Source organism: Vespula vulgaris, chromosome 12, assembly GCF_905475345.1.
Source record: "Vespula vulgaris chromosome 12, iyVesVulg1.1, whole genome shotgun sequence".
Taxonomy (NCBI): Eukaryota; Metazoa; Arthropoda; class Insecta; order Hymenoptera; family Vespidae; genus Vespula; species Vespula vulgaris.
This window is the reverse complement of record NC_066597.1, coordinates 3,639,209-3,655,937: the sequence shown is the minus strand read 5'-3', so window position 1 is coordinate 3,655,937 and position 16,729 is coordinate 3,639,209. Positions and strand designations below refer to the sequence as shown.

The following is a 16,729-nucleotide window of genomic DNA, read 5'->3' as shown; positions in this document are numbered from 1 at the left end:
TGTGCGCACAAATTTTATGAGAAATAGATTGCGTCATATGAAAAACAAAAATATTAAACAAAATTATATTTTATTTAATAAATTAATCGCAAAAAATAACTAATCGTAATAATAAACTTCTTAATAGTGAACTGGTTGTGAAAGTGAACTGGTCGTAATAATGAACTAATCCTAGCAAGTGAACTAATCCTAGCAACGCATCGATTGGCAGTAATGAACTATTCGTAATAATGGACTAGTCGTAAAAATGGACTAGTCGTAAAAGTGGACTAATCCTAAAAATAAACCAGTAAAAATAAACGAAACGTAAAAATAAACATCGTATATTATACGTATGTGCGTATTCTACGTATTGGGGAATCTTTCGAAAGAATTAGACGGATATATTTAATACAAAAATTTTATTAAACATTCATTAGAAAATCGTTCAATCAGGTACGTGCGTAATATGTACTCTGACGACGAGGTATGTACACATTCGTTCATGCATCCTTTATTTTTTTCATTGAATCTCATCAGCCATATGTACACATCTGTTTATTAAAATTTGTGATATACGATATTTTAGTTAGAATTCGATGAAATTCGTTGTAACGGAATAAATATGAAAAATCAAATATGCGAAACGATTAATACATAATCTTGAAATTACATATTAAATTGACATAAGCGATATAAGCGTCTTTGCTTTAATAAAATGTTCCATCGTTGAAGAATGCAATATGTCTATTATATTACAATATTAATATATACAAGTTTGTGCGTACGAATATATGTACATTTTTTAAATCTAAAAGATAATTATTACAATTTACGATATTACAAATTGGCCGATCTAACACGCAAACTACATCCTTACATTACTATGTTATTCTATTATGCTATATATAAATAATATCTCTTATATTACTTAACTTCTAACTTATAATACTCTTAACATAAAAAGGACATATTGTCGATTACGACATTACTGATTTATTATAAAATATTTGACTTATGCATGATTTACTTAAGATAATACTCCATATTCAATACAATCTATGATATATAAAAAAGTAAAAAATATAAAAAAGTAAAAAATATAAAAAAGTAAAAAATATAAAAAAAGTAAAAAATATAAAAAAGTAAAAAAATATAAAAAAGTAAAAAAGTAAAAAAGTTTCTAGTAGTAACAAAGCTTTTAAGAATGATAAGGATATAATATATGTACACGTAGTTTTTCTAGTTATAAATATTAACCTAACTTTTTCAATTATTAATAACATATAAAATACCCGTACATATAAAGGCACATATGAATGAAAACGAACGAAACGATATGAAGCAAACGATAATGACGATAAAAGATAACAAAACGATACACAACATTATGATAGAATCATATTCAATTTCTTGAGGAAGTCAAAGCAATGTTACAATTAAATCTCGGAGAAACTTATAAGAAGGTAGAAAAAACAAGAAGAAAAAAGAAAAAAGAAACTACTCGTCCGTCTATTCGCTGTCAATTAACAAAAGCAAGTACTATATAAGATAAAGAAAGAGAAAAGGAAGAAGAGAGAGAGAGAAAAGAAAGGTGATAATTTTCTCTCTCTCTCTGGCAGCGACTAGACGAACGAGTAGAGAGAGCTTTTCTTTTTGTTGGTAGAAACCAGTTGCGTGCTGTCCTTCTTTGGGTTTACTCTAAAACTATTACATTCACACCATCACTTTCAACCCTTCCTTGTCCCTCATCGTCCTTTGTTTTCTGCTGTTGAACGTTCATGCTTTTGCTGTATCCGTTACTGTCAATTAACAGGAAACGACAGCTATCGAAGCGAGTATGAACAAAGTTCTTTCTCTCTGCCTCTTTCCCTTTATCTCTCTCTCTCTCTCTTTATCACGAAATTCGATTCCTTCGACACGTAGTCCTATAAGATCCTGTAAGGTCCTTTGAATTTCCCACTGTAGTTCCACCATAAATGAAATTCCGTCGATTCTTTTCCTTTCTTTCTCTCGTTCACCGTTGAATTTCCAACGTTTATTTTCCTTTAACATGTTTCTTTCTCTTTCGAACGATAATCGAAATACTTTCTGTAATGTACATATGTACGTATGTACGTATGTAAAAACTTTCATTTCTGACCAATAGGAATTCTAGAAAAGTTCTGAAAAAAGAAAGAACTCAACATATGTAGTTACTTATTTACTCACTTATATTATCTACCACTATGACTACCAGTTCGTCGAAAGTATGTTTACGGTTTTTATAAAACGTGAGAACGACTAGCGAACATTTTTCTTTCAAAACGAGCAAATTTACCTTCGGTATTTTCTTTTTCTTTTACATACTTATACTTATCACACATACACACATATCTATATACATCATACACACATATCTATATACATCATACACACACATCTATATGCATCATACACATACATATATGCACGTACATATATACTTGTTTACGCTATGTACACGTATTTTTTGTTTTCGCTAAGTCGAGAATTATCGAGATAATTTGATACGAAGGAATTACATCGTTTAGTACGTAATAGGAACAATCATGCACGTAACAACAATCATGCCACCAATTTCATCCTTTTCTTTCTTTTTTATCTATTTCTTTCATGTTTCTTAAAAACAAACATAATCACGCACTCTTACAATTTTGAATTGAAGATCAGGTCGTATTAGAAACGTTTGTTAATATCGTTCGTCGCAAAATTGACGTGATCGTTTTCGATTACCAATCGCAAATAATTACTTATTTTTTCATTTCTTTTAATTTTCATTAATTTATGATTTCAATAGTCGCCCAATTTAATAAGAGATCGATACGTTCCGTTGTTTAATTTCTATTATCCATTATTCATATTTGTTATTTTCCTCATCATTGTTTATCACGTTTTTAATATGTAGTCGCACAATCAATAAATTCAATTAATAATTATCATTTTCCCAATTCGGGATAGCTTTTAAAACTATGAAGTAAACAAGAACAACTATAGAAACGTTTACGTTTATGATTCGAACGAACTACATTTTTCAATTCATATATCGTTAATTTTATTTTTATCGCATTATTCCTTTTTTATTATCAGCGTTCTGTTTCGGTCGCATTTAGTAATTAAAGAAAATAGAGAGATAAATCAACGGAACACGTAGATAACTTCTTTAATTATTTTCCATAAGAAACAAATCAAACAGAGAAAGAAAAAACTAGAGGGAAAGAAATCATCGATCGAGCGAAAACAAGAATATCGCAAATGATTCGATCGATAAATTAAAACCCTTCTTGTTTGATCTTTTCTTCGTTTATCGAGAATTCATTTCAATAACTTTTTCAATTAGATCGAATTCGAATAAATGCCATAGTGAAATCATGAAGTGTCGTCAGACAAGAGTTGACTTTTTTATTAGGTACATTTTTTAAGGATTTCAATATGTTATAGTAATAGTCTTTGAAGGAATTGTTACTTCAAGAAAAAAGATAGAAATTTTCTGAAGGAAATCTTCTCCTTTTTTTTTTCTTTTTATAGAATTTACACCAAAATGAATTGAATTTATTCTTACTATTACTTTTACTAAGTTTGATTTAATTGAAAATGTTGGCATCTTCATAATGCTCCTTTGATCATTTATAATCTTAACATTACATATCAGCTCATTTTACATTTATCCATTTATTTATCTATTTTCGTCTAGATGTATGCATACAATTCCTATAAATACAATAGATATATTTATACGATTTAAATATATATTTCAACATCGACCTTACAAGAAACTTTTGTCGTAATTCGATCTAATTTTACAACATCAAATTTGAATATTATACTCCTTATCGATAGGTTATATTTACATACTTCTTATTAATGAATACAACTATATATATATATATTTTCTCTTTGTGCGTACACACGTTGTGCGTGATTATGGTACTTTATGTACATGGTTCTTTATGTACATGGTACTTTATATACATGGTACTTTCTATATGGTACTTTACATACATGGTACTTTCTATATGGTACTTTACATACATGGTACTTATATATACGCTACTTTTCATTGGAAATCAGAAGACAGAGACATGAAGTTCGGTGAGATTCAAATGTGGAAAGTGGCGTAAACATTGTTAATGTCGATCAATTTTGTCCTCGATACAATCATTCTCACTCTCTTTCTCCATCTTTAGAAGTTTTGGAAGTGATGAACGGAAGGAAGAGAAAATGCATTCTTGGAAGGCTTCGTAGAAGTAAAAGAAAAAAAGAAAAATCCAAAAAAAGAGAAAAAGACAAAAAGACAAAAAAAGACAACAAGACAAAAAAATGAAAAATGAAAGAGGAAAAAGGAAACAAACAGAAAAAATACAAAACGGACAAAAAAATAGAAAAAAGAAAAATCCAAAAAAAGAGAAAAAGACAAAAACCCAAAAAAAAAGAAAAAGACAAAAAGCCAAAAAAATAGAAAAAGACAAAACGGACAAAAAAAGAGAAAAAGACAAAAAGCCAAAAAAATAGGAAAAGGAAAAACCCAAAAAAAGAGAAATAGACAAAAAGCCAAAAAAATAGAAAAAGACAAAACGGACAAAAAAAGAGAAAAAGACAAAAAGCCAAAAAAAGAGAAAAAGGAAAAACCCAAAAAAAGAGAAAAAGACAAAAAGCCAAAAAAATAGGAAAAGCCAAAACAGACAAAAAAAGAGAAAAAGACAAAAAGCCAAAAAAAGAGAAAAAGGAAAAACCCAAAAAAAGAGAAAAAGACAAAAAGCCAAAAAAATAGGAAAAGACAAAACAGACAAAAAAAGAGAAAAAGGAAAAATCCAAAAAAAGAGAAAAAGGAAAAACCCAAAAAAAGAGAAAAAGGAAAAACCCCAAAAAAGAGAAAAAGACAAAAAGCCAAAAAAATAGAAAAAGACAAAGTGGACAAAAAAAGAGAAAAAGGAAAAATCCAAAAAAAGAGAAAGAGACAAAAAGCCAAAAAAATAGGAAAAGGAAAAACCCAAAAAAAGAGAAAAAGGAAAAACCCAAAAAAAAGAGAAAAAGGAAAAACCCAAAAAAAGAGAAAAAGGAAAAACCCAAAAAAAGAGAAAAAGGAAAAACCCAAAAAAAGAGAAAAAGACAAAAAGCCAAAAAAATAGGAAAAGACAAAACGGACAAAAAAAGAGAAAAAGGAAAAACCCAAAAAAAGAGAAAAAGGAAAAACCCAAAAAAAGAGAAAAAGGAAAAATCCAAAAAAAGAGAAAAAGGAAAAACCCAAAAAAAGAGAAAAAGGAAAAACCCAAAAAAAGAGAAAAAGGAAAAATCCAAAAAAAGAGAAAAAGACAAAAAGCCAAAAAAAGAGAAAAAGACAAAAAGCCAAAAAAAGAGAAAAAGGAAAAACCCAAAAAAAGAGAAAAAGACAAAAAGCCAAAAAAATAGGAAAAGACAAAACAGACAAAAAAAGAGAAAAAGACAAAAAGCCAAAAAAAGAGAAAAAGAAAAAACCCAAAAAAAGAGAAAAAGACAAAAAGCCAAAAAAATAGGAAAAGACAAAACAGACAAAAAAAGAGAAAAAGGAAAAATCCAAAAAAAGAGAAAAAGGAAAAACCCAAAAAAAGAGAAAAAGGAAAAACCCAAAAAAAGAGAAAAAGACAAAAAGCCAAAAAAATAGGAAAAGACAAAACGGACAAAAAAAGAGAAAAAGGAAAAACCCAAAAAAAGAGAAAAAGGAAAAACCCAAAAAAAGAGAAAAAGACAAAAACCCAAAAAAATAGGAAAAGACAAAACGGACAAAAAAAGAGAAAAAGGAAAAATCCAAAAAAAGAGAAAAAGGAAAAACCCAAAAAAAGAGAAAAAGAAAAAACCCAAAAAAAGAGAAAAAGGAAAAATCCAAAAAAAGAGAAAAAGGAAAAACCCAAAAAAAGAGAAAAAGAAAAAACCCAAAAAAAGAGAAAAAGGAAAAATCCAAAAAAAGAGAAAAAGGAAAAACCCCAAAAAAGAGAAAAAGGAAAAACCCAAAAAAAGAGAAAAAGACAAAAATCCAAAAAAATAGAAAAAGACAAAGTGGACAAAAAAAGAGAAAAAGGAAAAATCCAAAAAAAGAGAAAAAGACAAAAAGCCAAAAAAATAGGAAAAGGAAAAACCCAAAAAAAGAGAAAAAGGAAAAACCCAAAAAAAGAGAAAAAGGAAAAACCCAAAAAAAGAGAAAAAGGAAAAACCCAAAAAAAGAGAAAAAGACAAAAACCCAAAAAAATAGAAAAAGACAAAACGGACAAAAAAAGAGAAAAAGGAAAAATCCAAAAAAAGAGAAAAAGGAAAAACCCAAAAAAATAGAAAAAGACAAAAAGCCAAAAAAATAGGAAAAGACAAAACAGACAATGAAAGAGAAAAAAGAAAAATCCAGAAAGAGAGAAAAAGACAAAAAGCCAAAAAAAGAGAAAAAGACAAAAAGCCAAAAAAAGAGAAAAAGACAAAACAGACAATGAAAGAGAAAAAAGAAAAATCCAGAAAGAGAGAAACAGACAAAATGACAAAAGAAGACCAGAAGACAAAAAGCCAAAGAAATAGAAAAAACAAAACGCACAATGAAAGAGAAAAAAGAAAAATCCAGAAAGAGAGAAACAAACAAAATGACAAATGAAGACCAAAAGACAAAAAGCCAAAGAAATAGAAAAAACAAAACGGACAATGAAAGAGAAAAAAGAAAAATCCAAAAAGAAAGTAACAGACAAAATGACAAAAGAAGACCAAAAGACAAAAAGCCAAAGAAATAGAAAAAACAAAACGGACAATGAAAGAGAAAAAAGAAAAATCCAAAAAGAAAGTAACATACAAAATGACAAAAGAAGACCAAAAGACAAAACGCCAAAGAAATAGAATAAACAAAACGGACAATGAAAGAGAAAAAAGAAAAATCCAGAAAGAGAGAAACAGACAAAATGACAAAAGAATACCAAAAGACAAAAAGCCAAAGAAATAGAAAAACCAAAACGGACAATGGAAGAGAAAAAAGAAAAATCCAAAAAGAAAGTAACAGACAAAATGACAAAAGAAGACCAAAAGACAAAAAGCCTAAGAAATAGAAAAAACAAAACGGACAATGAAAGAGAAAAAAGAAAAATCCAAAAAGAAAGTAACATACAAAATGACAAAAGAAGACCAAAAGACAAAAAGCCAAAGAAATAGAATAAACAAAACGGACAATGAAAGAGAAAAAAGAAAAATCCAGAAAGAGAGAAACAGACAAAATGACAAAAGAAGACCAAAAGACAAAAAGCCAAAGAAATAGAAAAACCAAAACGGACAATGGAAGAGAAAAAAGAAAAATCCAAAAAGAAAGTAACAGACAAAATGACAAAAGAAGACCAAAAGACAAAAAGCCTAAGAAATAGAAAAAACAAAACGGACAATGAAAGAGAAAAAAGAAAAATCCAAAAAGAAAGTAACATACAAAATGACAAAAGAAGACCAAAAGACAAAAAGCCAAAGAAATAGAAAAAACAAAACGGACAATGAAAGAGAAAAAAGAAAAATCCAGAAAGAGAGAAACAGACAAAATGACAAAAGAAGACCAAAAGACAAAAAGCCAAAGAAATAGAAAAACCAAAACGGACAATGGAAGAGAAAAAAGAAAAATCCAAAAAGAAAGTAACAGACAAAATGACAAAAGAAGACCAAAAGACAAAAAGCCAAAGAAATAGAAAAAACAAAACGGACAATGAAAGAGAAAAAAGAAAAATCCAAAAAGAGAGAAACAGACAAAATAACAAAAGAAGACAAAAAAATAGAAAAAGACAAAAAGCTAAAAAAATAGGAAAAGACAAAACGGACAAAAAAAGAGAAAAAGGAAAAACCCAAAAAAAGAGAAAAAGACAAAAAGCCAAAAAAATAGAAAAAGACAAAACGGACAAAAAAAGAGAAAAAGGAAAAACCCAAAAAAAGAGAAAAAGACAAAAAGCCAAAAAAAATAGGAAAAGACAAAACAGACAAAAAAAGAGAAAAAGGAAAAATCCAAAAAAAGAGAAAAAGGAAAAACCCAAAAAAAGAGAAAAAGAAAAAACCCCAAAAAAAGAGAAAAAGACAAAAAGCCAAAAAAATAGGAAAAGACAAAACGGACAATGAAAGAGAAAAAAGAAAAAACCAAAAAGAGAGAAACAGACAAAATGACAAAAGAAAACAAAAAGACAAAAAGCCAAAGAAATATAAACAGACAAAACGGACAATGAAATAGAAAAAAGAAAAATCCAAAAAGAGAGAAACAGACAAAATGACAAAAGAAGACAAACAGACAAAAAGCCAAAGAAATAGAAACAGACAAAACGGACAATGAAAGAGAAAAAAGAAAAATCCAAAAAGAGAGAAACAGACAAAATTACAGAAGAAGACAAAAAGATAAAAAGCCAAAAAATAGAAAAAGACAAAACGGACAAAAAAAGAGAAAAAGGAAAAATCCAAAAAAAGAGAAAAAGACAAAAAGCCAAAAAAATAGAAAAAGACAAAACGGACAAAAAAGAGAAAAAGGAAAAATCCAAAAAAAGAGAAAAAGACAAAAAGCCAAAAAAAGAGAAAAAGACAAAACGGACAATGAAAGAGAAAAAAGAAAAATCCAAAAAGAGAGAGAAATACAAAATGACAAAAGAAGACAAAAAGACAACAAAGTGAAAAAGGACAAAAAAAGAGTAGAAGAAGGATTTTACGGAATTACTTCGAACGATGATAAACGAATGAATATCAAATAAAATAAAGACAAAAATAAGAAAAAGAAATAATGTTAATAATTAAGAATACTATCAATATATACATGTGTGTTGTGTATGTATATATATAATATGCGTATCACAGTAATTAGTAACATGAGAGAATATACATTACGTAATTGTTCAAAACACGTCATTATTGACGTGATTATATGATCATTAGGAAATAGTGTCACGCATAGTCTAATAAGATTACATAGATGCATTTGCGTATATTACAATCTATAGTAATTAAATGAGATTTATGTGTCTATACTATGAAACTGACATGCATAAGTCCCTGACAAATATTCAGCAAGGTTCGATATATATATATAAGCTACATAATATTATATTTAGTCTTTATAATAGTATATTTTTAAGAAAGTTAATAACTAACATAACAAAAAAGTAATTTTATAAAAAAATAAAATTTAAAATATTCTAAATATCACATATTCTAAATATCACATATTCTAAATATCACATATTCTAAATATCACATATTCTAAATATCACAACATATCAAATAGAAGTCAATTAATTGAGAAGTACAAATTAAAATATTGTAACATTATAATTATATTTTTTTAAAAAGTATCATCTTCATCATTGTTCTTATATATAAGATAATAACAATGATGATAATGATGATAAAGATGAATCTGAAAATCAAGATGAGGGAAATACTAGTAATAATAACAACAATTCTAATACTTTGTGATATAAAAAAACGAAGCTCGACGCTTCAGCTAAATATACTTTTCATGGACCATGACAAGTATATTTACTTGAAGCGTTTAGTTTTGTTTTTTTATATCACAAAGTATTAGAATGATTGTTGTTATTATTACTATTATTTCCCTCATCTTGATTTTCAATGTCATCTTTATCATCATAATCAACATTGATATATAATGACGACGAAGATGAAGATATTAGAATTGTTGTTAATATCATTACTATCTTCTTCATCTTTATCTTCATAATTATCATCATTATTATTCTTATAAATAATAATAATGATGATAATAACGATGAAGATGAAGATGAAGATGGAGAAGATGAAGATGAGGATGAAGATGAAGATGCTGATGAAGACGAAAGTGCCAATGAAGATGAAGAAAATGTTAATAATAATAATAACAATTATTCTAATTTTCCTAAGTTCTAACAATTTTTCTAAGTTTCCTTTTTTTATATTACAAAGGATTAGAATAATTGTTGTTATTATTGTTATTATTTTCCTCATCTTCATTGGCACTTTCTTCTTCATCAGCATCCTCATCTTTGTTATCATTATCGTTATTATTCTTATAAATAATAATAATAACGATAATGACGTTGAAGATGAAGATGAAAATGGAGAAGATGAAGATGAGGATGAAGATGAGGATGCCGATGAAGACGAAAGTGCCAATGAAGATGAAGAAAATGTTAATAATAATAATAACAATTATTCTAATTTTCCTAAGTTCTAACAATTTTTCTAAGTTTCCTTTTTTTATATTACAAAGGATTAGAATAATTGTTGTTATTATTGTTATTATTTTCCTCATCTTCATTGGCACTTTCTTCTTCATCGGCATCCTCATCTTTGTTATCATTATCGTTATTATTCTTATAAATAATAATAATAACGATAATGACGTTGAAGATGAAGATGAGGATGAAGATGAAGATGCCGATGAAGACGAAAGTGCCAATGAAGATGAAGAAAATGTTAATAATAACAATAACAATTATTCTAATTTTCCTAAGTTCTAACAATTTTTCTAAGTTTCCTTTTTTTATATTACAAAGGATTAGAATAATTGTTGTTATTATTGTTATTATTTTCCTCATCTTCATTGGCACTTTCTTCTTCATCGGCATCCTCATCTTTGTTATCATTATCGTTATTATTCTTATAAATAATAATAATAACGATAATGACGTTGAAGATGAAGATGAAAATGGAAAAGATGAAGATGAGGACGAAGATGAAGCTGCTGATGAAGACGAAAATTCCAATGAAGATGAAGAAAATGTTAATAATAATAATAACAATTATTCTAATTTTCCTAAGTTCTAACAATTTTTCTAAGTTTCCTTTTTTTATATTACAAAGGATTAGAATAATTGTTGTTATTATTGTTATTATTTTCCTCATCTTCATTGGAACTTTCTTCTTCATCAGCATCTTCATCTTCGTCCTCATCTTCGTTATCATTATCTTTATTATTCTTATAAATAATAATAATAAAGAATAATAAAGATAATAAATCCCATTCATCTTCATTTTCATTTTAATCTTCATCTTCATCTTCATCTTCATCTTCATCTTTATCTTCATCTTCATCTTCAACCTCATTATCATTATTATTCTTATAAATAGTAATAATAATGATAATGACGACGAAAATGAAGATGAAGAAGATAATAATAAATCTTCATTTTCATTTTCATCTTCGTCTTCAGCATCGTCATCATTATTATTCTCATAATAATAATAATATTATTATTATAAGAATAAATCTTCATAATAATAATATTATTATTATTATAAGAATAATAAGGATGACGATCCAGAAGACGATGATGAAAATGAAAATGAAGATGAAGAAGATAATAATAATAACAACAATTCTAATACTTTGTGATATAAAAAAAAAAGCAACGATACGCTTCAAATAGATATATTTGTCATAGTATAGACATCAGTAATCAATAAGATATACATACGCATACACACATTGTATAAAATTAAAATTGTTTCTTTTTAAAATATGTAATAATCAAAAATATAAAAAAAATAATTATTGATCTTATATAAATAGTAATAACAGTAATAATAACAATAACCATAATATTTTACAAAGATAAAAAATATTAAACAAATTAAAAAAAGTTAACCATATTACAGATAACTGCATTTGTGTAAGGATGCAGTACGATTATTCTCGTTGGTACTAGTCAATTGGATGAGATTCATAACCATTACTGCACGCGAAGGGGCAGAAGGGAGAGAGTTAGCTACAGGTGGTCCCGGGCAAATCAATACGGCTCGTATATTCTCGGTGAATGTCGAGCTCTTTACCTCTCACTCTCACACACAATCTCACTCTGTCTTTATCTTTCTCTCTCATACACTCAACACTTCATGTCTCTCATATACAATAGTAGTACTATGATTCCTACATAGGATTCTGATATTGCTCGATGCTTGTCGCTTACCGGGTCAATTTTCGATGGGAGATTCAAATACGTGTGCATTCTCGTACCAGCGCGTTTATATACATATGTACATATAAATATTCCAATGAAAAAATTTTTACATTTATATTTTTCTGCTTTTCTACTGATATTTTTTTATACTTTTATACTTTTATACTTTTATACTTTTATACTGTAATACTTTTATACGCAAGTATTTCTCTGCTTCTGTACTTTTACACGTCCGTATAAAAGTATAGAAATAGGAAATACATGTGTATAAAAGTAAACATTTATACACATGTATAAAATACATTTGTATTTTTTTACTTTTATACTTATATACATGTGTATAAAATTCTCTTTTATACATATTATTAAAATACATATGTATTTTTTTGCTTTTATACTTTTACACAACGTATAACGTACTACGTATAACGTAGTGTAAAAGTATAAAAGCAAAAAAATACATATGTATTTTATACATATGTATAAAAGAGAATTTTATACACATGTATAAAATACATATGTATTTTTTTGTTTTTATACATTTACACGTAAGTGTAAAAGTATAGAAGCAAAGGAATACATATGTAGAAAGTATAAAAGTAAAAAAATACATATGTATTTTTTAGTTTTATACTTGTATATATATATGTATTTTTCTACTTTTCTACTGATATTTTTTTCTACCTTTATACGTTTATAGATATATATTTTTCTACTTTTATACGTATATAGATATATATTTTTTTACTTTTATACGTATATAGATATATATTTTTTTACTTTTATGCGTATATAGATATATATTTTTTTACTTTTATACGTATATAGATATATATTTTTCTACTATTATACGTATATAGATATATATTTTTTTACTTTTATGCGGATATAGACATATATTTTTTTACTTTTATACGTATATAGATATATATTTTTCTACTTTTATACGTATATAGATATATATTTTTTTACTTTTATGCGGATATAGATATATATTTTTTTACTTTTATACGTATATAGATATATATTTTTTTACTTTTATGCGTATATAGATATATATTTTTTTACTTTTATACGTATATAGATATATATTTTTCTACTTTTATACGTATATAGATATATTTTTTTATTTTTATACTTTTATACATATATATTTTTCTATTTTTATACTTCTATACATGTGTTTAAAATTCTCTTTTATACATATTATTAAAATACATATGTATTTTTTTGCTTTTATACTTTTACACAACGTATAACGTACTACGTATAACGTAGTGTAAAAGTATAAAAGCAAAAAAATACATATGTATTTTATACATATGTATAAAAGAGAATTTTATACACATGTATAAAATACATATGTATTTTTTTGTTTTTGTACATTTATACGTAAGTGTAAAAGTATAGAAGCAAAGGAATACATATGTAGAAAGTATAAAAGTAAAAAAATACATATGTATTTTTCTACTTTTCTACTGATATTTTTTTCTACTTTTATACGTTTATCGATATATATTTTTCTACTTTTATACTTCTATACATGTGTATAAAATTCTCTTATATACATATTATTGAAGTACATATGTATTTTTTTGCTTTTATACTTTTATACGTAGTGTAAAAGTATAAAATCAAAAAAAACATATGTATTTTATACATATGTATAAAAGAGAATTTTATACACATGTATAAAATACATATGTATTTTTTTGTTTTTATACATTTATACGTAAGTGTAAAAGTATAGAAGCAAAGAGATACATATGTAGAAAGTATAAAAGTAAAAAAATACACACTTTTTTTTTAGTTTTATACTTATATATATATGTATTTTTTTACTTTTCTACTGATATATTTTTCTACTTTTATACGTTTATAGATATATATTTTTCTATTTTTATACGTATATAGATATATATTTTTTTACTTTTATGCGGATATAGATATATATTTTTTTACTTTTATACGTATATAGATATATATTTTTCTACTTTTATACGTATATAGATATATATTTTTTTACTTTTATGCGGATATAGATATATATTTTTTTACTTTTATACTTTTATACATATGTATTTTTCTACTTTTTTACTTGTTATACTTTTATAGATATATTTTTTTTTACTTTTCTGCTTTTATACTGATTTTTTTTTTATTTTTTGACTTTTATACTTTTTTACTTTTCTACTTTTCTACTTTTAGACACATATATTTTTCTACTTTTATACATATATATTTTTCCACTGTTATACGTTTAGAGATATATATTTTTCTATTTTTCTACTTCTGTGTATAAAATTGTATAAAAATTGTATAAAAGATAACTTATTTTTAAAAATATTAATGACCATTCTTTGGACTATCGCATTTAAATATCAGTAGAAAGCTATGGCGCAAATACTGTCTATTACAATATACCGGACAAAACTTATTATCATTAACATATATCGACAACTGATTATCATATTATTCAACATTTATCGACAATTATTACGTCAATATATATTCAAATAATAGCACATGTGATTATTCATCTGTACATATCTCTATACGAACATATATATATGACATATATCCAAATTAGTTTCTTTAATATTCTTTGGATTGTATATTCCACATATAAATTTAGATAATGACCATATAAATATAGAACACATAGATTGACGTAAATCCAAATTGGTTTCTCTAGCATTTTATGACATATATATTACGTGTATTTAGATAATGACATATATCACTATTGAACACATATATAGATTGACATATATCCAAATTGGTTTCTTTAATACTTTTAGGATTATATCTCACACACATATATATATAGATAACAGCACATATAATTATTCAAGATATATAAATTCACATAAATCCAAATTGATTTCTTTAACATTTATAGGATTATGTTTCACATATATAATGGCACATGTAAATATTGAACACATATAGATTGACATAAATCTTAATATTGATTTTTCTAACATTTTTACGATTATGTCATATATATATCTATTTATGTATATATGTAAAATTTATATATTTATAATTGTTGAATATATTTTGATATTGTGCAAATAATAGTGTAAGAAAAAAAAAAGTTTGAAATAATTATTATTAACACTATTATATTTATGAAAAATATCGTTGTAAATATTAAAACTAACTTAAAATTATTTTGATTTTCGTATCTTCTGTATATAAACAAGTTCCTTGCAAAAAAATTCTAATCAGACTGATATTATATATATGTATATATGTATTATCATTGCATAATTGTTATATATATGTTAACACGAATGTATATATGTGTTTATATTATTATATGTGTTAATATGAATATATATATATATATATACTCGTTAACAGATATGTATTATTCGTTAATAGACATCTAATGGTTAATTGATATATTAGATGATTTTTTTTTTACGAACCTATCATTTGTTTCGGATATGTTAATGATAATGTATCTTTTTCTACAATCTCATGAAGATATGTATAACATGGTATCAATTTATATTGACTAATACATTCCACAACCCAATTGCTAGAAATTATTATGGCCTTGATTTCTTTGTACCAACTTGCTATAAAAGTTAACATCGCATTAATTTACTACTTCATTTAGTTTATAAAAAGAAAATTAAAGATTTAAACTTACCAATAATTTCATCCGTATGCACTCCGCTTTGTACCAATATAATTTTATACTTTTCTTTGGCGGTAATAAAGTCATCCATAGTTTGAACAATCGTAGCGCCCAATGCTTTCAATAAGTCCTATATCGAAATAGACAGGAAATTCTTGATTATATTTAGCCATTTCGAATTAGAAGAAAGTTTCGCGATAAATAGAATATATGTATATATAAAAATAAATAAATACATATATATATGTACATATGTATATACCTCGAATTGATTTACTGTTATACTTCGGAAAGGTTCGATACAAAGGAAAGTAAATCCATTGAAAAAGTTTTCTCTATGGCGTGATCCTGGAGGAGTTGCTTTAGGAGTACAAAAGTTAATAACTTCGTAAGGTTCTTCGTTTACTATAGTTTTTTCCTTTAAACAATCCGTGACCCAATTAAAACAAACGACGAATTTTTTATAGGCCATGCCTTGCAGAAACTTCAAAGTTTTAGTGACTGTGTTGTTGTTTATACCAACAATTACGTGAGTAACCGTTGGATTAAATTTTTTCGTCCATTTGATACTTAACATAGATGACAATTGTTTGATTGAATCGACTTGATTAGCCGTCAGGTTACTCCAAATGAGACACATATCTTTCAATTGATTTTGTCTGCTCGTGCTAGCACTCGTCCTAACAGTATCCGTATTGGTATTCGACTGTGATTCAAGAGATTTTTCATCTTCGTTTAGGGAAGAGCTCTCTCCTTGACCACGATTATGAGCCGTTTGGTACGTTTTACATATATTCTGATGACACACTTGGACCTTATTTTTATTTGTTTTTGGGCTGACTTGAAATTTAGAAGTTTCTGATAAGGATGACTTCACGTTCATCTTATTCGTCGTCACTATATTCTCAACTTGGAAGCTTTTGCTTGATGATGGTATAGCTTCTGGTATGGTCGAAGATTTTTCTACTTCAGTTATCTCACTGAGATCAACTGTGTCCATACTGTAATTATTTTTAATATAAAACATTTTTGTAATATAATAGAAATATATTTTTGTAAGAATTTATAATATAAAAATACTGTAAATTATAATTCAAAATACGATTATTGTTATATATAACGAGCGTCGTTAGAAATACCGGGAGATAATTCATTAAATTTTATTTTA

The 16,729-nt window shown here is 26.1% G+C and overlaps 1 protein-coding gene across 2 annotated transcripts in view; it reads right to left on the bottom strand.

Moving 5' to 3' along the window:
• Nucleotides 1-384: 384 nt before the first annotated feature.
• The window catches only part of LOC127068222 (breast cancer type 1 susceptibility protein homolog), a 31,456-nt gene continuing 15,111 nt past the window's right edge, over nt 385-16,729 (bottom strand). For both annotated transcript variants that reach the window (XM_051004065.1, XM_051004066.1), the window contains exons 5-8: nt 15,824-16,562; nt 15,574-15,691; nt 15,347-15,499; nt 385-2,144 (exon numbers count right to left, since the gene is read on the bottom strand). In XM_051004065.1, the coding sequence (XP_050860022.1) occupies nt 2,134-2,144; nt 15,347-15,499; nt 15,574-15,691; nt 15,824-16,562 (1,021 nt within the window). In that variant the 3' untranslated portion in view covers nt 385-2,133. The remainder of the gene's footprint in view (nt 2,145-15,346; nt 15,500-15,573; nt 15,692-15,823; nt 16,563-16,729) is intronic.